Source organism: Rhinatrema bivittatum, chromosome 13 (assembly GCF_901001135.1).
Source record: "Rhinatrema bivittatum chromosome 13, aRhiBiv1.1, whole genome shotgun sequence".
Lineage (NCBI taxonomy): Eukaryota > Metazoa > Chordata > Amphibia > Gymnophiona > Rhinatrematidae > Rhinatrema > Rhinatrema bivittatum.
In genome coordinates, this window is record NC_042627.1 from 4,488,227 (window position 1) to 4,513,991 (window position 25,765).

A 25,765-nucleotide genomic window follows, 5' to 3' on the forward strand; every position below is an offset into this window, starting at 1 on the left:
GGCCGCTCCGAAATCGGAGCCAGAAGCAGGAGGCTGGAGTGCAGCACACGGCGTTCTCAGGCAGCAGGGAGTCTCCAGCTTGTCCGACCTATGACAACCCCTGAATGACTAAAATGTTTTGGGGTGTTTTTTTTAAACGCCACGGAGATACCCGTGAAATCTTGGGGCCTTTATCATGCGAACGTACGTGCACAGCTCTGGCTGCACTGAGAACCATTTGTGCTCTGCTCAACCAATTTTGTGCCTGGTAACGCTTATGAACCATAAGAGGAGCTACATGCGATAACACGTTACCTCACAGGAGTGCGGGGGAAGGGCTCCATTTTAGACAAGGTGGTGCAGGCAGCCCTCCTCGTGGCCATCACTGAATGCATGGATATGCAATGTGAGTTTATAATCTTTTTCTGTATTTTCTCTTTCAAATAAAGGAAACAATAAGAAATGATCTCATATTTTCCATTTCCTCTCAAGGAAAGAAAGCAACAGACAGATAATGTATTTCCTGATGTTTCTCTGAGATGAGTTTTCCTGTAACACATCTGCCATGAAGCAGTGAGGACTCTGTATAAGGCTGGAGCATGCCTGCGGTGCTTCTGCTATGATCCAGCAGGAATTCTGTGCAAGGAGTGAGTGTTACTGCCATGGTACGTCGGGGACTCGGTAAGAGGACTGAGTGTTGCCTGAAAGCTCTGCAAGCTTTCTCTTTGCATGCTCATACGACTGGGTATGTAAGCACCAAGCTTTTGACGCACTGTGCAACCACAGAGGAAGTCATTCACCTTCTCTTCTCCTGTCTTGCAATCCTGTTTGGCACCAAACCTGTGAGTGGCTTATGAGCGCTTTGCCTTCCAAGCACTGAACTCTGGAGCCCAGAAGGCCGGCAGAGGGAGAGTTAACCCTGAAGATGTGGACCGGGCTTCTGACTGCTCTCCTCTCCCTGTGGACACTGAGTAAGTAATCCCTGTCCTGCAGAGAGCAGGCGGCCCATTCGCTTTCATCGTCAGACACGAAACCTCCTAATTAGCTTTAACGGGTGGCAGCTTCTGCACATGTACCGCTTGGTGCTACTTCATGGCCTAAGCTTGCAAAATCCTCATTTTTTTTTAAATTCTCTTTAGAAATTTAGAATACATTTACTCTTAAATAAGCACATAAAAGGCGGCGAGGAAAAACTGTTCCTCTGTTTACACTCTCTGCCGGGTTTGTTTTTACCGACAATGATGGTTCTGATTTTCAAAGTTTATTTTTTGTTTCCAACGTTTGGGTGAAAAATTTGGGTGACAAATGTTACAAGCAAAGATGGAGGGGGAGGAAGTGGGGGTTCTTTGGGTCAGATTTTCTGTGTTTGCAAACCAAATGTCTTTTGGGCCATGCTGGGTGCTATGTGATTAGGTAACCTCTATCCTACATGGCAATGCCTGACCCGGAGCCTCACGGTCAGTGCCGACGTTCAAATCCTCCAATTTCATTTCTCTCAAACTCCTTTGTTGATATGTGAGTGTGAGTGTGTGTGTGTGTGTATGAGTGTGACTGTGAGTGTGTGAGTATGAGTGTGAGTGTGTGTGTATGAGTGTGTGAGTGTGTGTGGGGGGGGGGCGGTGTGTGTGTGAGTGTGTGTGTGTGTGTGGGGGGGGTGTGAGTGTGAGTGTGTGATTGTGTGTGAGTGTGTGATTGTGTGTGAGTGTGTGATTGTGTGTGTGTGTGTTATTAGGTTTAACCCTAAAATGTGAGCGACCCTGTATAAGCTGTGACATCTCTTAAAGCGCCAGCGTAAAAGGTGGTGCAGATATGAGCTTTCCTGTTCCAGATGTGAGGGAAGGTCCTGGAAGCCCTCAGAAACTCTTATGTTGTAACTTCACAACCTACAGAGGTTCCAGATTTCTCCAGAACCGGGGTGGTGAGTTCCTAGAGCTCAGCACCTAATTCCAAGAGGTAGCCAGAAGAGGTTGTGGGAACTGTGCAGTGCCAGTAAAAGATTATTTAAAACACAAGGTTGTGTTGTATTTCAAACATTTTGGGGCGATTGCTGTGAGTTTTTCAATGCTTTCATTCAGGTACCGAGTGATATAGAAAACCTAGCGGAAAAGTAAGAGGATGGAATGTTAGGCCCGGTATTTTTGGGTTACATGAAGTCCTGATTTCAGAAATGTGCTTATGCAGTCAATATTTTCAAACCTTGCAATAGTTTTGAAGCAGAAAAGTGATTTGATATTGCCATAAAATCAATGTAAAAGATAATTTTGGCTAAAAGGCAGCGGATGCTTTGGCGTCGTTGATGGTGACCTCATGGGCCAGCCTCTTCAGCTCTGCCTTAGTACGAATAGCTCTATAATGCTAGGGTCCGCTTCTTCAAAAAAAGGTGACCTCCATCACCTCAGCAAAGCATACCAGCGTCTTCTCCTAAAATATCTCCAGAAGCACCAAACCAGGAAATAGATTGCATCAATAGAGCCCTACCGGAGGATCATGCGTCTCCTAGGGGTCCTCTGTGTAGATCTTGTGCATCACTGATTTGTCTTTTTTTTCTTAACACCACACAATTAAAGATCTACTGCTTCAATGTTTAGGTTCCGCAGAGCTAATATTAGACTCAGCCTCCTTGAGACTGCCAACATGGCTCCCTGGGTGACGACGGCTGAAGTCCCATCTGTTCATAGAGAAGCATTCAGTGTCTTGCCCACACAACAAGTCCCACACAAAAACCTGCAGTCCATAGATGCAAATATCTGGCAGAATTACGTGACAGTTTTCACATCCCGAGAAAGCTTAAATTGCTCAGAGTAAGACTTCATGGTGAATACGCAGTGCACATCTTTTGTGTCGTGTCGTGTGACGGCATCAGTTGACCCTGATGCTTTCTTTTTAGTTTCTTGTTGGGCATCAATATGCCAGGGAGACTTTGAGAGCTGGTTTACACTTTCATGACCAGGTTGGCCCCGTCTTCAGATATAGGGAAAGAACCCCAGAAGAAGGCACCTATGTGGCTTCAAAGGATCGTCGGCAATAAGAAGCTGGACAATTCCTGTGTTCATCTAGGAACCCATGGAGGCAAGGTGAGATGTGCAAACATTAGTGCTGAGGCTAGGGCACTTTGAAAGCTCTAACGTCTCTTATTGCACCAAGAATAACAAAGTTCTAGAAGTTGAAGAACCGTTTTTACTCTAGGACAATTTCTGTAACATTATTATTGCTGATGCGATAAGAGATGTCAAAGCTTTCCAAGTGTCCATCTGAGGCTCTCCCTGACCTGCCCTAAGTTTAATTCTAATGCTCGCCTTGCCCCTTTAACGGGTGCTCTGCATCCATTCTCCCACTGGGATGGAGCTCCCTAAGGGCTCACGACAGACAAGACATTTTGTTAAGAAACAGAAGTGGAGGGACATCAGGAAATAATTTTCTGGACGCTGAATGTAATTTGCCTACTTATACTGACAACAGGGGGCTGCCGTCACCCGGTTCCAGGAGGGAGACTTCCTGGCCAGTCCTGGTTTTAAACTTCCACCCCAAAGCAGTGTGGTATCTGAAGTCCCTGATTGTGCACATTGACATCAGCACTGCAGCTCCCACAATGCATCAGGGCGGGGTGGTCAGAAATCCAGGACTGGCCTGAAACCTCCCTCCTGGTACTGGGTCACTTGTTATTATCACTTACAGAATCTCAGTCCCAGTTTTATTATATTTGCTTAAGGAACTATCATGTTTTTCTGGACATGACGCGAATTAGAAGAATCTAAAATTATGCTTTCAGCAGATTTGGGGGGTGTAAGTTTATGACAGCCCACTTAGGGCTGAACTCTGCACGGACAACGTGCAGAGTTCAGCCCGAAGTTTCAAAGTGGACTTCAGCGCATAAGTTCACTTTGAAAACTGGCAGGACCACAGGTAACCTAGCGCGGCACAGGTAGGCGTAAATATCAAGACAGACTTTTGAAAATCAAAAGTAGATAGTCCTGCTATAATTATAATCATAACTATAATTAATATTTAAGTAGTTGATGTTTTTCTGGTTTATGGTTCCGTTTCTTTGCTAAGCTCTCTGTTCCTCCCCCTATACCTGTTCATTGTATTTTCCACCTGCTGTTATGCTGTAAACCGATATGATGTCGCCACGAATATCGGTATAGAAAAGTTCATAAATAAATAACTAAATAAATGAGTTCCTCGCGCCAATTCGGTTCCCTGGAACGCATAAAAAATATGCGTGAAAATTGTTCACCCCTATAATTTTAATGGGTTCCTAAGGGACTGGAATATTTGGGGACTTCATTTAATAGTGATGTGGAAATTATGGTGTTAAATAATGTGGAGTTTTCACTTATTTTCTTATGAAACATGGCCATGAAAGAGTCACCTGTGCATCTTTTGCAGTGGAGCTGACCTGACTCTGTAAACATTGTCAGAGAGCCTCAGATAAATTAGGTATCAAGGATCAGCCCCTGTTATTTTCACTGTGATTTTTGGGTCGAGGTGGATTGTCAACTTTCCAGATGTTTATGGAGTAGGAAAACCCCAGAACAGAATAGAATTGTCCATGGAAAAGTGAAAGAGTAAGTTTTCCAGATTTATATAACCATCATCATGGGGGACGAGTATAAGGAATGACTGGCAAATACCTGAGAGGCTGAAGAGAGAAAGGCGTTTGGTTTTTCCATTCTCTCTTTTGATATTTGTTGAGTTCGTACCACCTGAAGCCTTGAAAGATTCAGCTCGGCAGATAGAGCGAGCCCTATGTGACCTTGACGCCGTCAGGACAGACACTACTGAGAGTTCCTCTCCCTTCCATCCTTTATTTAAAATGAATAAAATGAGCTTAATTGGCCATCAGGGCAAGTTATAAAACATTTAGTGGAAGGGGATTTTTTTTTTTTTAACCTTTCTCTGTGTTAGTTGGGAAATACACTTTGCCTCCTTCCCTTTCAGTGAATCCCATTGCAGTACTGTTTGAAAAACTGTGGCATTTGTTTCGCGCAGTAAACGAGGAAGCTGATCTTGTGTCCGGCTTTAGCAGGCTGGAGATTCCTGGGCTTGCTGCTTCTGGATTTCATAAATTACCGAGGGAACACTGGGCTGCTCTTGCAGGGTGGGTAGACGACGCGTGTCCCTTTTGCAAAGGTTTTTATTTGCTTCGGCGTTAAGTCCAATCCTTTCAGAGCCGCCCGTACATATTCTATAGCAAAAGAGTGCCCATGATGGCAGGAGTAATAAAGCGGCACACGTCACATAGCAAATATTAGGGGAGAAAGTTTGGGAATCTGGACTGGGACCTTACTTGTCGCGTTGTTATTCTGAAATCTTTGGCCTTCCATCAGGGACGGATTTAGGATTTTGCCACTTCTATGCCCTTTTCACTCCCCCCCACCTCCTGTAAGGATCTGTTTCAGGGTGGCAGAGGGCAGTTCTCCGCTGAATGAGCAAATCCTAGCCAGCGCGCTGCCCTGGGCACAGGCAGAATGGGTGCCTACTGACAAACCCAGGCCTGCCCTCCACCGAGACTCTTCCCGCGCTCAGGAAAACGTCTTGTGGCCTGCGCCGCCATTAGCCTTGCTGCCTGGCGGGATGGTCGGACGCTCGGTGCCCCAATCTGAACCTGCAGCCGCTGAGAGAGGGGACAGGGTTAGGGGACGGAGACGGATCGAGCCGCACGTCGGGCTCTCTCTCCCTTCGCTTTGGCTTGTAAAACCTCGATGCCATCGCCTGCCCTGGTTTTCATGGTTTTTAAAGTCGCACTGTGACTGCCGTTCCATAAAGAAACTTGGCCAAAAAAACACAAAAAGCAAGAAAGGAGTGGAGCGTTTTGTGGTCTGCAGGGGCGACACGAGCTCCTTTCTCTGCAGGGCCCGATATTACCTGAGCCGCCCCCTCCTGTCCCCTGGCCCTGCCGCTCCCTTCTTATCGTTGCACCTGCTCCTTTGAAGAGATCTGCTCAGGCTGCAAGCTAAATATATCTCTGTGGCACGGAAGCCATTGAAAAGGAAATGGAACAAGAAGGGAGAGGGGGCTCGTGTTTTCGGTGAGACCCCACCCTGCTTCTACTTGAGGGGCTGTCGCTTGGGAAAAGTGAGCGGCAGCAGGGCCCCCCCCATACAAGAGCACAGCCCTCTGTTAGCACTGCACAAATACCCGCACGCTCTCTGCCCTGAAACCCCCTACCCACCCCCAAAACACGCACACGCACACGCCTTCCAGTCCCAGACATACCCAGCCTGAATGGCCTTTCTGGAAACACTTAGTATCAATCTCCGTATTAAATATATGGGTCAAAAAAAGCCTCATGCTCATCCCTTTGGGCTGGATTTTTAACTCACTTTCCATGCGTAAAACCCTGCTTTATGCAGGTAAATCAGGCTTTGAAGCTCAAGCTGTGGGTTCTGCAGGCAGAACCCGCTTTCATGCCGACTTTCGCCCGACGCGGGAAGAAGCAGAGTTGGGGGCAGGGGAAGGATTTCTGCGCCACAGAACATGCGCGCCGCAATCGAGCGCCCGTTTCGTTAACGCGCCGGGTCCCCTGTGCGCCTGACGCAGTATTGAAATGATATTGCAATCAGAGTGGCGTAAAAAGAGGCGCACTGGGGGAGAATTGCACCTTTCTGGCACTCACGTTCATCGGGCGTCTTAATGTTGTTTTGTGAACCCTTGACTGGGAGTTAACTTCACTCCGCCTGCAGAGCTGGAGTTTCATTTCCCAAGTTAACAAATGTTGCAGTGGGCCCCCGTCCCTGTGTCAGAAAGTAATCGCTGATACCTTCATTTGCATGGGATTTACATGCGCGGGCGCTATCCGGTTTGTGGCCGTCAGAACGTGCGTTTTAAGCGCATTGATCTTCTTGCTGAGTTGGTGGCTATCATTGCACATATGAAATATGCGCACTCAGCTGCGAGAAGAACCATGCACTCGGTTGGGCGAACCTTATTGCATCGGCCTGACAATTGCCCCTGCTTGGGACCAGGTGTAACTCCGTGTGCGTCTGTTGGCGCAGGTACCAGGGATGCCCACAAATTTTCAAAGCGGACTTAGGCGCATAAATCTGCTTGGAACTGCAGGAACACCGAATAAGGTGCACACCTGAATAAATGGGTCTTTAAGTCTTTTCTAAGCTTGCTTTCCAATAGCCGTTGGCAGTTGGTTCCATACATTTGCTCCTGCTGTTGAGAGCACGCGTTCTCTGCTTTCAGAGAGTCGGATGAGTTTATGGCTTGGGATATCAAGTAAACATAGACCTTCTGACCTGAGATTTCCTTCTGGTCTGTGTAATTTCAGTAACAAATTGATTACATAAGGGGAGTCATTGTTCAAAGCATTATGTATAATGGTTAAAGTCTTGAACTGTAGACATTGCTGGAAAGGGAGCCAGTGAGGTAACTTTAGAACCGGAGTGATGTCATCAAATCTGGAGGTTTCCAATATTATTCTGCCAGCCGAATTTTGTACAGCCTGAATTGCTTTCATGGTATCCAGTGAGAGACCCAGTACTCTCTCTACCCCCTCACCATAACCCATCCCCAGTACTCTCTCTACCCCCTCACCACAACCCATCCTCAGTACTCTCTCTACCCCCTCGCCACAACTCACCCCCAGTACTCTCTCTACCCCCCTCACCACAACTCACCCCCAGTACTCTCTCTACCCCCCTCGCCACAACCCACCCCCAGTACTCTCTCTACCCCCCTCGCCACAACTCACCCCCAGTACTCTCTCTACCCCCCTCGCCACAACCCATCCCCAGTACTCTCTCTACCCCCTCGCCACAACTCATCCCCAGTACTCTCTCTACCCCCTCGCCACAACCCATCCCCAGTACTCTCTCTACCCCCTCGCCACAACCCACCCCCAGTACTCTCTCTACCCCCTCACCACAACTCACCCCCAGTACTCTCTCTACCCCCTCGCCACAACCCATCCCCAGTACTCTCTCTACCCCCTCGCCACAACTCACCCCCAGTACTCTCTCTACCCCCTCGCCACAACCCATCCCCAGTACTCTCTCTACCCCCTCGCCACAACCCACCCCCAGAGTACTCTCTCTACCCCCTCACCATAACCTACTCCCGAGTACTCTCTCTACCCCCTCGCCACAACCCACCCCCAGTATTCTCTCTACCCCCTCGCCACAACCCATCCCCAGTACTCTCTCTACCCCCTCGCCACAACCCATCTCCAGTATTCTTTCTACCGCTTTGACACAAGCCACCCCAGCACTCTCTCTATCCGTCCCCAGCGCTCTCTTTACGCCCGCGCCACACCTGTCCCCAGCACTGTGTCTTCCATCCCCAGCGCTCTCTTTACGCATGCGCCACACCTGTCCCCAGCACTCTCTCTATCCGTCCCCAGCGCTCTCTTTACGCCCGCGCCACACCTGTCCCCAGCACTGTGTCATCGGTCCTGCTGCTCTAAGATTTATTTATTTTTATTTATTTATTTCAAATTTTTATATACCGGCATTCGAGACAGCAGTCACATCATGCTGGTTCACATAAAACAGGGGTGCATAGTAAACATAACTATAACAATGGTGCTGAAAAGGCAGTTACATATAACAGGGTGATAAGAACTTGGCTGAGAAGGAAGAGAAAGGACAGGATTAATTCACACAGGTAAACGATAGAAGATATGGTTAATCAAGATATGGTTAATCAAGGTGTAGTTGGAGATTAGTTGACCATGTTGGTGTCTGGGAAAGCTTGTATGAATATCCAGGTCTTTAGTCTTTTTTTGAAGGTTGAGATGCATGGTTCTGTTCTGAGATTTGAGGGGATGGAGTTCCATAACGGTGGAATGGCTGTAGAGAAAGCCCGGTCTCTTAGTGTGCAGTGTCTGGTAGATTTGGACGGTGGTACCTGTAGCGATCCTTTGTATGCATCTCTCCAACCCTGTTAAATCTGCAGCTGAGTAAGGTTGCAGCAGGCTTCACAGAAGCCACCCTTGAATTACATCTAGAAATACCTGGTGGACTCCTGAATTGCAGTCAGGGAGGGAAGAAACCATTTTATCCCTAATATAAAGTTATATGCCATAAGTGAATTTATGCTGTGCTTTATTCTCTTGTTCTTGTGATTACTGTAGCTCGCTTGGAGTGGTGAGCAGTTATGCTAGGCACGTCGGGGTCCATCTTTACACCAATGGCAGAATTTATACCACTGATTGTCAAAATCACAAAATGCACTAGTAAGACCTTCAATAAATATTCTTACTTCTTTGCATGAAATTCATTATATCCGCAGGTTAGTTTTCTTCCTTCATAACCCTCTTGTATGAGGCTCTTTCCTCAGTAGCCTTTTTAGGCAAGGCCCTATCTAATCATTAGTCCAGACTTGCACTTTTTAAACTTTTAAGCTGTTGCACATAAAGTGTATGGTGTTCCTCTCCTTGTAATGAAATGTAGGCATTACTTTTCTTGCAGCCCAACATGATCACGCTTCACTTTTCTTCAGGGGCCTCTCCTGCCTTAGAGTGTCACCATCTGCCTCATAAATCTGTCTACACAATACACAGCAGAGGGATCAACCAGGGTCCAGCGATTTGTAGAGCTTTAACATTTTCATTTTTACTGCTACATTTTTATTAACGAATGAGATTGGGGAACTAGAAGCAGAAACTTTTCAATAGGTAGAAATAAACTTACTCATGTAGACCTCTTTACTGATGGTCACAGCGTTTTTACTGGTAGCCTAAGGTCATCTTGGTATCTAAAACACCGATACTGCCGAACGTGTGTCATCATTATACTGGCATGGAGACCATGTGATAATAACCCACCCATGGGTGCAGGTTACATGGATCAAATAACACATTTTATTCTTAAATCCAATGTATAAACTGTTTCGCCTACTTGTACTTATGCTGATAATTGATAATGAAGGGATTTCTGTGTGAGAAAAAGACTCCACTCAGGTACACTAGTGAAGTCGCACTGTGGTTATAATCTGTACTTCAGCTCACTGATTTTAACAGCATTATTACTCAATAAAAAAAGACTCCACTCAGTTACACTAGTGAAGTCGCACTGTAGTTATAATCTATCCTTCAGCTCACTGATTTTAACAGCATTACTACTCAATAAAAAAAAAAAAAGACTCCACTCAGTTACACTAGTGAAGTCGGGCTGTGGTTATAATCTGTACTTCAGCTCACTGATTTTAACAGCATTACTACTCAATAAAAAAAGACTCCACTCAGTTACACTAGTGAAGTCGGGCTGTGGTTATAATCTGTACTTCAGCTCACTGATTTTAACAGCATTATTACTCAATAAAAAAAGACTCCACTCAGTTACACTAGTGAAGTCGGGCTGTGGTTATAATCTGTACTTCAGCTCACTGATTTTAACAGCATTACTACTCAATAAAAAAAGACTCCACTCAGTTACACTAGTGAAGTCGGGCTGTGGTTATAATCTGTACTTCAGCTCACTGATTTTAACAGCATTATTACTCAATAAAAAAAAAAAAAGACTCCACTCAGGTACACTAGTGAAGTCCGGCTGTGGTTATAATCTGTACTTCAGCTCACTGATTTTAACAGCATTACTACTCAATAAAAAAAGACTCCACTCAGTTACACTAGTGAAGTCGGGCTGTGGTTATAATCTGTACTTCAGCTCACTGATTTTAACAGCATTATTACTCAATAAAAAAAGACTCCACTCAGTTACACTAGTGAAGTCGCACTGTAGTTATAATCTATCCTTCAGCTCACTGATTTTAACAGCATTACTACTCAATAAAAAAAAAAAAAGACTCCACTCAGTTACACTAGTGAAGTCCGGCTGTGGTTATAATCTGTACTTAACCATCCCCAACTGTGGAACAATTCACAGCATTGGCCCATTGCAGATGTCATTTGTATTGGCTCAATTTTGAGGGAACATATTGCATATCTCATACTCTGATATAGAAGCTGTTGAGTGTGTGGATCAAACTACCCAATGCTATTTCCCCCCCCCCCCCCCCCCGTGAAAATGCAAACTTATTGGATGTCCGTGGATATGTGACTATTTAGGATGCTCCAATGTTGTCTAATGATGCTGCAGATCTGAGAAGACATGACTGTATGTCACAAACCAAAGGTCTGCCGCTAAGAGGATTGTCTATTTGTTGCAATAATTGATCATAGTCATTGTACAAGGCCCGTTGCTAAGCTTGTTTTACCGCTGATATTGGATATCCTCTATTTAAGAAATGCTCCGCCAACTGGTAAATTCTGTTTGAACTGGACAGGGTGAAAACGCTGACAGAACAGTAAACTGTTCCTTTTGTGAGGCTTTCTGTATATGGTAGTGCACAAAGTTCCTTGCTGTTTTTAAATCAAGATATCAAAAATAGGAATGGCTTCTGCATCATAACTCAAGGTAAATGTTGTACTTTGTTGATTCCACCAACCATAAAATTCTTGCAGTGCCATTTCTCAGCCACGCTTTGTGTGTGCAAAGTTGCTACAGTATTTTATAACCTGCAAGCAAATGATATGCACAGATTATAAAATGCAAGTATATACGCATGTAAGCATGCTTGTGTAAGAAAAAACTATGTCTTCCTCCATACCACACCACACATTTTACCCAAATACTGCCACAAATGTGCTGTGCTCAAAATTGTTCGCAAAAATATTTGCCACATCAGGGGCCATAACTGCACCCACTGCAGTACCCTGTATCCTAACCTTAAAATGTTGTTCTCTCACTATCCCTGATACATGGATACACTTTATAACGTTATGTTAAGGCTAAAACGCCTGCTCCTCTCATTATCCCTGATACATGAGTTACATTGTAGAACTTTATCTGGCTAATATAACTCCTCCTTGAAATACCTCTGGAATGTCCCTAAGATAGATCCAGAAGTCCTTAAAACCTTTTACTGAATGTTGATAAAGACGCTATAATAATGCCCAACTCTGGCCTGAGTTTTGCCCTCTTACATAGGGCTGCTTCAGGGGCTCTATGAGGTGCAGGTGTTTTATCCATAATATAGTTATATGGTGTGACCTGTGTAAGTGGGACAGTGAGGATTATTTGGTGGCTGGCGTAGATGTGCCTGAGGCTAACGATATTGTCCTTACTACACAGGAAGATTTTTACTTCTGTATATTTTCCAGGCATAAAAGTTCTCAAAGGGATGAGCGAGAACGTCCCTGGCTGCTTCCTGCACATTATTGCACTGCTCCCTGGGGAAGCCTACACGAGACATTTTCAGTTTGGTTCAACTTTTTGCTTCGGCTTTTCCCCCGGCATGTTTTATCAGTTCATTTCATTTATTTTGGAAGTCCATTTCCATTAATTGGCATTCACATGCATAGAACTGAATTCTTTGCGCACAGGTTTTATTAATAAGGGAAGACATTTACATGCATAAACTTCCAAAATGAATGGAAAGAAATGCAACCCCACTGCTAGCCAGTGCTGTCAGCCCTTACCCTGATCCTGTCCTGCTGGGGGGTCCATGGAAGAGGGGCCACTTTGTGCTTGGTGCTCTGCTTTCATGGCACCCCAGCTTCCATACTGCAGACGTGAGGTCGTGTATAAAAGTGTAACTTCACTGCTTCCTCCTAATGAGGTTTTTCTCTTCCTGCAGTGCCCTGCCCCAGCTGCGGAGGACCCGGGAGTTCCTCAGGTACGTGTCTGGCAGTGCCCTGGCAGTGAGGGCATCGTTGCCACAGAGGAATTCAGGGCCAGGGGAAACATCTGCCTGGAACGGGACGGGAAGAATTTCCGCCCGCGTCAGTGAGAGCTGCAGAAAACTCACAATAAACCCTCCTGATGCAGCCACAGTCCAGCTTAATGCACCCGAGTCCCACGTTGGCCCTCATTGCTAGGGTCAGTGGACAAATGCAAAAAGCAAGAATTGTTTTGGATAAAGTCCAGATTCCTGCAGAACTTTGGCCCGGAGGCAGCAGGAGGAGGCGGACGATTCTCCTCCTCCTAATATCCATTCCCTACCTTCCAGGGAGCAAAGAGGCTCTAGCAGGTGCATGAGCCCAGCCCCCGCTGGGGTGGGATACCCCGTTCTCCCCTGGTAATCACTCACCTGAGTCCTCCTGCAGTGACACTGCTTTTGGTTTTATTTTGTTTTAGGATTTTTTTAAATTAAGAAAGCCAGATAAGCAGGCCTTTCCTGCAGTGCTGTACTTCCCTCTGCTTTAGACACCCTCGCACTACCCCTCTCACAGACTGGACAACGTGCCAGGCTCCAACCCTGGCTCACACTCATGGAGTCAGAAAGGATTATTTTGGCTACAGATGCACGAAGAGCTTGAGACACAGGCGGGAGGAGGGTGGACTCAGTGGGCCTCTGGCCTTTAAGAACATAAGAAAATGCCATACTGGGTCAGACCAAGGGTCCATCAAGCCCTGCATCCTGTTTCCAACAGTGGCCAATCCAGGCCATAAGAACCTGGCAAGTACCCAAAAACTTTGTTCAGCTTCACGATGTAATAACAGAAAGCTAGGAGTAGACTTCCATCTATTTCACTGGTGCACATAACCAGATGTACTTGCTGATGTGTCTTGTGGGTTTCTAGGTGAGCAGGAGGAAAGGCCTTCCAGCGGTAACTGCACGTGTGTGGGCAGGTTGGAGCTGCCCTTGAACAGCACCTGGAAGCCTGTGTGCAAAGATCCCTGGGACCTGAAGACGCTGGAAGTCGTCTGCAGGAACTTGGGCTGCGACCAGCCCGTTGGCATCTTGTCCAGATTGAACTTCACAGAAGAGAAGGGATCTAAGCTGAGCGTCTTCAGTGAGGCACTCCAATGTCAAGCAAACGAAACGAGATTGTTGAACTGCGTCTCTTCCAGAAGCAAAGCCAACTGCACTCATGAGGAAGACGCCATTGTGGTGTGTACAGGTGGGTCCTTAGACTCTTCTACGTTTCTATGGGGGCTGCTCCATTTAGTTCCAGAAATGAATAGTAATGAAAACCGAAGTGCAGTGTGCGTCACCACAGACCAGGTACAGCACAGGCAGCGGCAGCATCACAAGCTTTCCTTACGTGCACACAGCCCTCCCACAGACCAGGGACAGCACAGGCAGCGGCAGCATCACAAGCTTTCCTTACGTGCACACAGCCCTCCCACAGACCAGGGACAGCACAGGCAGCGGCAGCATCACAAGCTTTCCTTACGTGCACACAGCCCTCCCACAGAACAGGGACAGCACAGGCAGCGGCAGCACAAGCTTTCCTTACGTGCACACAGCCCTCCCACAGACCAGGGACAGCACAGGAAGCTACCTTCGTGCACACTGTCCGAGGCCACATCTCCGGGAGGAAGTGACTGGGATTCAGGACAGAGCACAGGCGGCTGCTGCCGCCGCTACAGTGACCCAGCGCAGAGAGGTTCTGGCTCAGCGGAGACGTCCCACTGGCCCCCTGTTAGCAAACAATCTGCTGTCCTGCTTAGCAAGGGACCCGGTGTCACCTGGGAATGGGGGAGGGGGGGTGGCAGTGTAATGGGGGGGGGGGGGGGGATATTCTGCTGTGCCACGGGGAAAAATGGAAATATTTGGCCAGGAACCTGTATAGGGATGATTTATTCTGGATTTGTTGTCATTTCAGCATCACACTGTACTCCAGCGCTAACAACAACAACCCCTACACCTACAAAGCCCCCAGCCCCAGGTAAGAGACCCCCCCTCCCCATTCCTGGGGGAACGTGCGGTGATGGCATTAAAGTGCTTTCCCTGCAATCTCACCTTCTTTCTCCCGCTCTTTTCAGTTATTTCTTCCTCCCCTTCCTCTCGTTCTGGGCCCGATGTAAGAAGGAAGGAAGTAAAATTGTGCCCTGAAACTCCAAGCAGAGAGTTTAACCCACACAGTAAAAAAATAAAAAAAAAGGAACTCCTGATGCAGTGAGCCGAGGGTTAAAAAGCAGGCAAACTCGAGTTAAAATGCACACTCAGCCTTCTGCCTCGACCGCACATGCATTTTACCCTGGCAGGGAGAAGGAGTCTCCCGGACCCCTTTGTGCGCACAAAACCCAAGCACCTTTAATGCACATAAAAGTCTTTTCTGTGCAGAAATCGGGCTTGGTGTGCACACAGCATGTTTTCTGCAGGGGCAGGTGCCGGAACGCCAGACTGACATTAGCCCTGGAAATCTTACTCCAGCTGGGACTGGGAGTTGCGTTTCCAGTGCTAAGAAAACACGAGGGAAGCCAGTGCCCCTCTCTGCTCTGAGGGGGTCATAGCTAATGCCATCGTTGGCATGGGATTTGCACGAGAAGGCGCTAACCTGTGCACACGGTTCTGGTGAGCACGACGCCTTGCTGGATTGCCACATTGCGGGTTAAACTGTCCACTCTGCTGAGCTCATCTTCTTAAGTTGCACTCTTTGTCCTTCTCTTTTTTTAACTTCCTTTTATCAGGTTGGGCCCATGTACTAAGTAATTCCTTTAACAAGATAGGACGGGTGGAAGCACCCTCCGTCCCCTTCTCTCCCCTCTCAGTGTTTTGTGCCTCTCTCCCTCTCTCCCTGCAGGTCGCCCCAGGTTCCGGCTGGTGGAGGGGAGCGTTACCTGCTCTGGGACGGTGGAGCTGTACCTGCGGGGCCGCTGGGGGACAGTCTGCATCGAGAAGCGTTGGAAACCCTACTCAGATAGCATCTGCCGAAACCTAGGCTGCGGGTCTGCCTTACAGTGCACGCACCTGGAGGTCCCTCGGGGGCTCTCCCCTGCTTTCTGGCAGGAGCAAGGCTGTGCAAACCTGAGCAACACAGAGCAATGCTTCCAGGAAAGCCAGAGCTGCAAGAGCCTGCACATTATCTGCTCCAGTAAGATTCCTCCCAGTATCTATGATAATAAGTTGTTTCTAAAATGTAATGCTGAAGGTGCTTATCTTGTTTTTGCATTGCAACCGTATTTATTAACTTTTCCTGTTATTTCAAAACACCCTGCCTACAATGTTTAATCACATGGGAAATCTCATGGAAATGTATTTATTTTAAATAAAGCGTATTTCCTTTTAAAACCCTCCCCCCCATCCTAATTCTAGCCCTTCACAATGACCCCCGGGGCCTTATTGCACTCTGCCTCCTGGCTCCATCAGGACCATCTCCGGGCAGCCCTAGATCCACACGAGATTTGTCCTTCTGACAGCCCCTCTGGCTCTCAGGCAGATTCGGCTCACGTGTTTACCAGACAATAAGAAGCACGGGGGAACGGGCTCTCCGTGTTGCGCGCCCGCTCTCCCAACGAGCACCCAGTCACCTCTCCTGGGCACGCGATCCTGTATTTAAATGAGGGGTTGCATTAAAAAGGAGGCACTAGGGACAATCCCCACACTAGCGCCCCTAGCGCCTCCTTATTAGCGGAAACCCAGGAGAGGTGAACTTAAAAACGCTAACTCCCCGACAGTGCGCACTAACTCTGCCACGTTAGTGCGCACTAACCCGAAAATCTGGGCCCCCGACAAAAAAAATCCCTGAACCGTGGGAAAAACAAAATTCCTCCGAAACGAAGCCTGACACGAAATTCTAAGCCGAATCACATCTCTGTTATATTCTGCTTTTTATCACAGAAACACTTTTCAGGCTTGGCCGTGCATTTTTTTTTTCGGTATCCCGGGTGCATAACTAATAGCCTGAACTATGGCTGCAGTGTGCGGATCATTGGCCTCGGTCCATAGGACGTGTGTCCTGTTAGATGGTTTGTCCCCACCATGTAACTTGGCAATGGCTGCGTGTAGCCCCATCAGATTTGGGGGATAGGTAGGTTCTCAGGGGGAACATCATTAGGCCCTGGAGTTTTTCACAGATGATGAGGGACTGAGGGGAGGGAGTGCACACAAGAGGCAGGGCCAGCTTTCCATGAGGCAAACTTGGGTGACAGCCTAGAGCAGGGGTGGCCAACGTCAGTCCTTGAGAGCCACAAACAGGCCTGGTTTTCAGGATATCCACAATGAATATGCATGAGAGAGATTTGCATACACTGCCTCCATTGGCCTTTTCTGTGCCCCCGAGAGAGCTCACAATCTAAGCTGCTACCTGGGGCAATGGAGGACAAAGTTAACTTGCCCAAGGTGGGAGAAGAAGTGCAAGGGTGCTGCCAGTGTATTGGGGAAAGCACCAGTGCTCGGTGATCTGGTTTCAGTCTCTCTATTTACTGTTTCATGTATTTCTTACAATGTGATATTTTGCTTTCCGTGAAAAAGCTTAAAGCACCTCCAGCCTTTGAGTCTGAAGGAGCAGTCCAGGGGTCCTCTCCGTCTCTTTGTGCTGCTCTGGCTCTCTCTTGCACCTGATGTCCTGACAAAGCCACTCAGGACTCTGAGCACGGCGTTTCGGAGCAGCACTTCTTGAGCTGATCTAGCAAGAGAGGGAATGCTGTTTACCCCTCCCCCTGCACAATTTCCGCAACCTCGGGCATTCGTGGTGCTCGGCAGCGCAATCATTCTCATTTAACCCGTTTCTAAAATCCCTTCCTCCTCTCCAGACTTTCAGCCCAAGGTGGCAACCCGGCTGGTGAACGGAACAAGCAGGTGTGAGGGGAACGTGGAGGTTTATCACAACGGGAGCTGGACGGCTCTGTGCCGCGGCGGAAACGAGATGGACTCCAGAGGACAGGAGGTCTGCAGAGAGCAGCGGTGTGGAAAGCCAGTTCCAAGGGCCGGAAGTGAAGGCTCATCGGAGCAGTCACGCAGAGGAGTGCGCTGCCATGCCCGCAGACTAGAGGAGTGTCACCACTTCGAAAGCATCTCCTCCTGCACCCCGGCCAGAGTTGCATGTAAGACCCGTTTCTCTGCCAGCCCTGGGGGGTGCCTTCCACCTCCAGCAGGAGAACGTTCCTGGAACCACCGGCATTGCCTGCGACCCGTGGTACATTAATGCAGGGGTTCTCCTGCAGGCCACAGTCGAGGGTGCTCTCACCTCGGTCGACTTGAGATTGAGAAAGCAGCCATTTGAGGGTTGAGTTCTTCTGTAGCTTTGCGCTCTGGAGCTTGTGCCTTCATGGCGAGTTGAATGCTTACCCTTTTGTCTCCAGTTAAACAGCTCCAGTCACTGCTCCTAATGTGCTGTCCTGAAGTACTTCAGCTCTCAGTCAAGTCCTCCAACAAAACTTATATTAATATAGAGTCCTCTTGCAAACTGAGGAGAAGTGTACAAGCCAGAATCTCAATTTTATTGCTTAGGACATCTTTAACCTGATGTTTATCAGACAGAACAGGTCTTCAGTTTGAATTAGGCCTGAAAAGTCAAACAATGTGACTATTGTCCAGTCCTGATCACATGCAGTAAAGATTCACTGAATAAACTCTAAGCTCTGGGCTTGACCTTAGCAGTAATGTTGGAGTAAAATCTGTGCTACTCCTGAGGAATTTGGTGTGCTTTTGAGAAATTCCTATGCGTCTGAGAATGCATAATATTTTATGCACATTTCCATATAATTTAAAGATCATTACTTTTTTAGAACCTTGCACTATTTTAGGTAAATTTGGCTCTTCTTTTTGAGATGTTTACCGATTTTTCAAATTATGTCACGTAATTTTTAACAAAATTAGCAGACTTTTTCATGGTACAACGAGGTTTTCCTTAGCAAACCAAACAGTTTAAATGACTTTTCCATGGGCTTGGCAGTCCTCCTTCCCAACCAACCATCCGTGAGCTGCTTGCACGCCTCTGCCGAGGATCTAGAAAGCCAAGACAACAGAGCTCGGCTCCATTACTGGTGAGGGAAATAACTCCATTGTCTTTCCTAGGTGAAGACCCTGGGCTGAAAAAGAGCAAAGGGTTGGGGGCCGGGGACGTCATGAGCATCATCCTCGCACTTCTCCTCCTCGGATTCATCTTGGCCGTCTGCGGACCTCCCATTTACAAGAAAGTCATGAAGAAATGTAAGTGAACAAATCAGGCCGGTTGCAGGTTCTTTCATTTAGAGACAGCTTGAAATGACCCCAGGAGTCGCAGCTCCCACACCGTGCAACATCTCACTTTTTAATGTCTTCATAGTGGATTGAATTCTTTCAGCGCTTCCCTGGCTTCCCAAGAAGCAGCCATGTTGGGATGAGTCACAAATGACATCATACACATTCCCACTGTTAATCAACTGAAATCCAGGAAGACGTTCTTGCCATGGCTGCATTCAGATGAATAATATTTAAATACTGTATGCAGGAAAAACCATGGCTGATCCATTTTTAATGTAGTACTTCAATTGAACTTTTTATTTGCTTTAGTATGTGTTCGAACTCCATAATACAAACTGGACTCAGATTAATAAATTGCACCTTAAAAGTGAAATGCTTAGTGCATGTAGAAGGCTGCTGACCATGCAAATGATTATAATGTTGGTTTATCAGACCCTGTACAGTATTGGGCTAGTCCTCTTAAAACAAGTGCCACAGTGCCAGTTCCCTTCTAGAGATGCAGTAGAACACAATGGGAAGAATAGGGGCGGAAAACAAATAGTTCACCCATGAACAATACTGAGATAGAAATAACATGTATTGCAAACTCAAAATATTTGTAGGCGAATGATCTTCATATAAATAGAGACACTGACTACACGTATGACTTGAAGTGACTGACTTCTTAGTGGAATGTGTTCAAGTTTATAATCATAGGTCACCGCTGGCAATTCTTAAATTTTTTGTTTGCATGTAAAAACGTATCTTGTTTATGAGATCCCAGCATGAATTTCAAATCTCTTCACTGTATCAGTGTTTCAGCATTCAGCGTGAGAATCTGTACATTTCGTCAGCACCTTGGCGTTCAGTATTGTGTTCAGGTGAATTATTTGTTTTGAAGTACTGATGTTATTCACCAAGTGGGTTTTTCATTCTAACACTGATGCATCTAGTGGCAGAAACGAGTGTTTGACATTGTACATCTGTTTATTTATTTATAAAAGGTATATTCCGCTGATCCACATATCTCAGCAGAGAACAGGCATACATTTATAATAAACAAATAATAATATCAATACAGCAGGCTGAAAACCAATGCAATAAAAAAAACCGTCCATTGCCTCAGGAGCAACAGATTGTGAGCCCTCTGGGGACAGGGAAAAACCTTACAGTACCTGAATGTAATCCACTTTGAAGTGCTGGAAAGCGTAATATAAATACAAAAATAAACAAACATAAGAGCATGTTTGCAGGCCAGGGGCAGGCTAGGTTAAACCTGTGTTTTAAACTTCCATCCCATTTGCATTCTGGGATTTGAAGTCCTGCTCCATTACAGCTTGCGTCTTACATTTTAACTTCACACGCATTACCTGTCACCTTACTCTTTCCCATTTGGCTCTCATCAGGAAATTACCAAGCATGGCTTATCTCCCTTCATTATGGAATCATCAGGCATCTTAACTCCTACAGATACAGATTTATTTGGTGAGCCCTCATGCCTGGCCTCCACTATTTTCCAATGTTTCACACATCCCCTTCCTTATACAGGTCAGGTACTGAAGTCACCTGCTCTTCCAGCACTACACTTGGTTCAGTCACTATTTGTCACCGAAAAAGCAAAACTGGGCTCTTCAAAAACTGGGTTTTGAGCATTACAACCAGCCTTGGAGAACCCAAGTGTCCACCACTCTATATTAATCATAGGACCTTGGATCTTTGCTTTTTCTTTGATGAGAGGGAGACAAATGTCCTTTAGGAAATTAAAGATTTATCATAGGGTAGATTTAAAATAATCTGATCAGAGTCTGTGGCCTACTACTGTTTCAAATTATTTTTTTCCTTTTACCTCCTTTATTTCTCTCTCCTAACCCTTATCTCCGTTTCTGTATCGCCCCTGATGTTTTTGGTTCCGTCTTTCTTTGTCTTTGTCTGACTCATGCCATGCTTGCTCTTTGTTATTGCAGACAACAAGAAGAAGGAACGCCAGTGGATTGGTCCAACGGGAGCAAGTCAGAGCAGTAAGAATACAGAGCACTCTAGAAGATAGCCTGACCCTAAACCACAGAACTGAAACTCGACCAACATGATGCTAATCCACCAAACTGATCTCATCCTTCTCACACATCTTTCTATTCCAACCCCTTTCTCTTTTTAACCAACTTAATCCCATCCCAACAAATCTAGCCCTATACCAATGAACCCAATCTCAGCAAACTCAGTCTGATTCCAAGCAATTAACCTGATTTCAAAAAAGCATGGGATAAGCAGAGAGGATCTCTGAGGGAGTGATAGGGATTATAAAGATGAACAGTTGGTGTGGATGAGCAGACTAGCTAGGACATATGTCTTTTGCTGCTGTCATGTTTCTATAATTCAGCCAACCAATTCAGTATCATCCCAGTCACCCTATTTTTCACTCAGACAAGCTTATCTTAGGCCATCTGTCATGTTTCTATGATTTCAATGCAAAAACTAATCAATTGAATCACAAATAAGCAACATCATTCAAACTTAACCATAGTGCTCTCTACACAAATATTCTGAAATTAACACGGCTAACTTCACCCTTACTCAAACTACCTGATCCCGAAACCTCACCAGCCTGATTGCATCTCAGCTAACCTGATACCAATTTACCTAACTCAACCAATCAAATGCCAACCCAAACATATTCCAGAGAATCTTATCCCATTCCAAACAACCGAAGGCCTACTCCCTCAGCTTGATTCGACTCAGATAACATGACCCTAATCCAACCATAATAATCCTTACATTTCAATTCTTACTCAATTTCAAACATATTTAAACCCTTCCAAACACCCTAATCTAAAGTCTTTCAGTCTCATCATAATTCAACTATAACTTGATGACAAAACTCTACCAATATGATCCCTATCCAACTTGATTTTAACCAAGTCAACTATATCATAGATTCTCAATTCTAGTCCTGGAGGGCCACAAACTGTTTTTTTTAAGGATGTCTACAATACATATTCATCAGCTATTTAATTAGTCCAAGAACCAATTAAATTAGCATATTTTGGATATCAGATTATGGCCTTTGAGGTTGGGTTTTGAGAACCCCTGTATTAGACCATATCAGAATGATAGCATAATATTGAAGACATGGCAAGGGCCACTATGTAATAGCTGTGTAACAACGCTTTAACACAGAGATGGGCAAACTATGGCCCATGGGAGGCTTCCATCTGGCTCGCAGTAACAAGCCAGGTCCTGGTCTGCAGCAGCAAAAGCAGGGTCACTGCTGCAGACTGGATAGCAGCCTACCCTGTTTCTCTGCTAGAAACTCTGAGGGAGCCCCCCAGGCAGTCATTCCTTGTCTGAAACTCCAGGGGAGAAAACCTCCCCAGGACTCTCAGTACCAGGCCAGGCCATTAAAGTTTGTCCACACCTGCATCAGCAGCTCATTTACAATATACCACATCCTAGAAAAGTGTAAATGAGTTAACCTTTCTTTGGAGCAAACTTAAAATAAGACTATGCCTAGGTTTCTATTATCAAATCATCTACTTTCTCTGTCATTCATAGCATTTAATTAGTCAATTAAATAATACTTTACTGAAATCCAGAAGAGTATTGATGCTAATGCCAATTGCCTGCTCTGTCTGGTTTTGTTTTGTTTTTTAAAGTTTCATTCCATCGCAACACGGTCAACCGTCACTCCTATCTGCAGGCCCAGAGTGGTGATAATGAGTACTCCGAGGCCCCCAAGAAAAATTCCTACCTTTCTGCTTATCCAGGTGAGCATATCTGTTGTTTAATTACATCTTGTGCTCTGGTCCTTTGCTAGGCAGGCACAGATGTGGTTCATATTTGGATGGCACACCTCTAAGAACTGCAAAAGGTGCTGCCTTGACAGGTCCCACTTAACAAATATCACACCAGCAACCTGGCATGGTGGTAGGGTCATTCTTCTTGCACAGGCCAAGCTGACTCAGTGCAGTAGCACAGATTTAGGGTATGATTTTCCCTCTGAGACAATTTTGAACTAATGTCCACCTCTCCCAGCAAGATGGTTGGGGCACGCTATCCTTTGATTCAGTAATGAACCAGTACCAAAACAGTGTTAGGGAGTAAGGATGTGCAATCATTTAAAACGAAAGTGCAAAACGCGATGAATAAGGCTAATTCATTTCATTCAGGGGGCCCCGAAAAGAATCGGGGGACCCCCCAAATAAATCAAACCTTATTAGTTCATTTCATTTTAAACAAATGCATTGGGCTTAGATCTAGGCCCAAAGCCAGGGCCTTGCCTATGGCATAGGCCAAAGCCCAAAGCAGGGGACGTGGCCTATGCCCTAGGCGAGGCCCCAGCTTTGGGCCTAGCTGAGGCACCAGTGTTGCACTTGGGCATAGGCTGAGGCCCAAAGCAAGAATCATTGCCTAGGCCCGAGCACAATGCTGGGATCTCAGCAGAGACCAGAAGCCGGGGCCTCAGCTGAGGACCCCCCCCCCCCCAAAAAAAATAAATTACCTGATTTTTTGGGTTCAGACCCTGGGGCCTTGACTAGGAGGCCGGTTCTTGATGCTGTGAGACACCAGAAAAACCACAGCTGAGTGATATCCAGAAGGCCTTGATACCATCTTTGAGTACCCAGAGCACACACAGGTTTGTCAGTTGTGGGGAAATCTAAATACAACAAACAGGTCGATAAAGTAAGAGCGCCCGCTCTCCCGATGTGAGCCCAGCTTCCTGTCCTGGGCGCGCAAATCTTTATTTAAATGAGGGGGTCGCACTAATAAGGAGGTGGTAGAAACAATAGCGCGTTCCTAGCGCCTCCTTATTAGCATAGAGGCGGCTGTCAGCTCATCCTGACAACTGACGCTCTATTTTACCAACGTCGGTTTCCGAACTCGCTGACAGCCACAGGTTAGGAATACGGACACTGGTAAAATTGAGCGTCCATTTTTCTAACCGCTGACCGGCTGGCAGATTTTTATTTATTTTTTTTAATTTTTGTTCCTCCGACTTAATATCAGTCAGAGGGTGTACAGAAAAGCAGTATCAGTACGGTATCAACCTGAAAGTCTTTTTTATTCTGATTTGTTGCATAAATGTACAGTTTGTCAAAAAACAAAGTGCTACAAAAATGGGTAATAAACAAAAAAGCAAACCCGCCTATGTTAAAGGAGAACCTGCCTATCTAATGACAGGGTGTGTTGGTTTTGCAGCCCTAGAGAGAGCCACAGACAGAGCCTCGTTTCCGGTGGAAAACTCTTCAGACAGTGAATATGATTTACAGATGGCCCACAGGCTGTGACTGTGGCAGCCACTGCAGGTGAGCCCCTCTCAGCTGCTGCCCATCTGAACTGCCAGGATAAAATGCCCTGCTCTCCTCACAGCCCCCCAGACACATCTCACTGCCCATAATACCTATGTTACACTCAGCGGCGGATTCACGAGATGAATAAGAGGAAAGGGAACGAAGGGAGGGTGTTTGAGAGATGGTAGGGGGGGATGAGAGAGAAAGGGGGGACAAGGCGGTGAGAGGAGTGGAAGGCTTGGCAAGCGAAGCTAGGTGGAGTGCAGCTCCTAGTAATTTCATATTAAGGATAAAAAGCCTGGTCTTCTCACTGTCCCCCGTGCAGAAGATACAACATATAACTTTATATTAAAGATAAAACACTCCCCTCACGGTCTATGGTACATAAATTATGCTGTATAAAGGAAAATTGATTCTTACCTGCTAATTTGCGTTCCTGGAATACCACAGAGCAGTCCAGACCCATGGGTCTGGTTTCATCCCTACCAGCAGGTGGAGACAAAGAACAAAAACCTTTACTGTCATTGTGCTTCTTAAGATAGTGGTGCCACCTGTCCCCAAGCCAAGATGATACTAAACCATAAACAACTTCACTCCCAAACCGAGCAGGGGAAAGGTTGAGCTCCCAAATTTGAGCCCTCGATTCACGAGTTATGCTTTAGAGCTGGGCCCCCTCACTCTGTAATAGATAGCTTATGCTTTACCAGGGAGATTGAGGCTACAATGACACATTTTGTCTGCTGTGCTTTCTTGTCAGCAGGTAATTTTGCTGGAGGAAACGTGAACAAGAGAAGCCCCCGGTTCTATAAGAAGAGAATTATGATTATTCTGCACGGAAGAAGGAGCAAATAAGCTTGTAAAGAAGCCCATTCGATAAGTGACTCTTCGAGGCTCCCATACCTTATCTTGCACAGTGCTCTGTATAATTGTCAATACTTTATAATATTTGTTTATTACTGGTTATGTAGATAGTTACTCTTAAATGGAAAATAAAATGTAAGGCCTGGCACCCGTACGATCACCATACGTCCCCCTAATAATGAAAGCATGGCTGCTTTTTAGTTTGTGCTTAGAGGTGACGGGGTCTGTCTTAAAATAAAGTGTGTCCTTCCTTTTTCTCTTAGTTTATCTCTCGCTCTATGGTGGGAAAGCCTAGAGGGAGGGGTATAAGCCCCGTCTCCTGTTCACCCCCACCCCTATAGAGGCACCTATAGACACTGTATAGCGCCTGGGACTCCTATAATGGCCCCTCATGGGCCTGCTTTGGCAGGTGGTGCCTGAGGGTGGGGGTGGGCAGGCTATGGGTGGGAATGGGCGGTGAAGGAGTGTGCGAGGTTCTGTGTGTGTGAGTGTGAGTGAAGGCTGTGAGTGAGTGAGGTGTTAAAGGCTCATGCTTTCTTTCTTGCACAATCTGCTGTGTCAGGTTTTCTCCCTTCCTTCTCTCCCTGCCCCCCCCCCCCAAACTATCTTAGAATCACAAATATGACAGCAGAAAAAGATCACATGGCCTATCGAGTCTGCTCAGCTCTGCAGTTCCTACCACTCCCTCAGAGATCCCCTGTGCTTGTCCCATGCTTTCTTGAATTCAGATATTGTCTTTGTCTCCACCAGGGGAGGCTGCTGCACGCATCCACAACCCCATCTGTAAAGAAATG

At 46.3% G+C, this 25,765-nt stretch overlaps 1 protein-coding gene across 2 annotated transcripts; it reads left to right on the plus strand.

Annotated features, from left to right (window-relative positions):
• Positions 1–519: 519 nt before the first annotated feature.
• CD5 (CD5 molecule) lies at positions 520–25,228 on the plus strand. Of its 2 annotated transcripts, none has more exons than XM_029574956.1 (11): positions 520–950; positions 12,568–12,606; positions 13,514–13,834; positions 14,543–14,605; positions 15,464–15,754; positions 17,415–17,705; positions 18,679–18,813; positions 20,790–20,843; positions 22,476–22,586; positions 24,019–24,125; positions 24,868–25,228. In XM_029574956.1, exons 1-10 carry the CDS (start codon positions 905–907, stop codon positions 24,105–24,107), a joined length of 1,440 nt encoding a protein of 479 aa, XP_029430816.1. In that variant the 5' UTR covers positions 520–904; the 3' UTR covers positions 24,108–24,125; positions 24,868–25,228. The 2 variants fall into 2 exon arrangements, with proteins under 2 accessions (XP_029430816.1, XP_029430815.1); XM_029574955.1 differs by having other exon boundaries at positions 521–950; positions 24,871–25,228.
• The last annotated feature ends 537 nt before the right edge of the window (positions 25,229–25,765 follow it).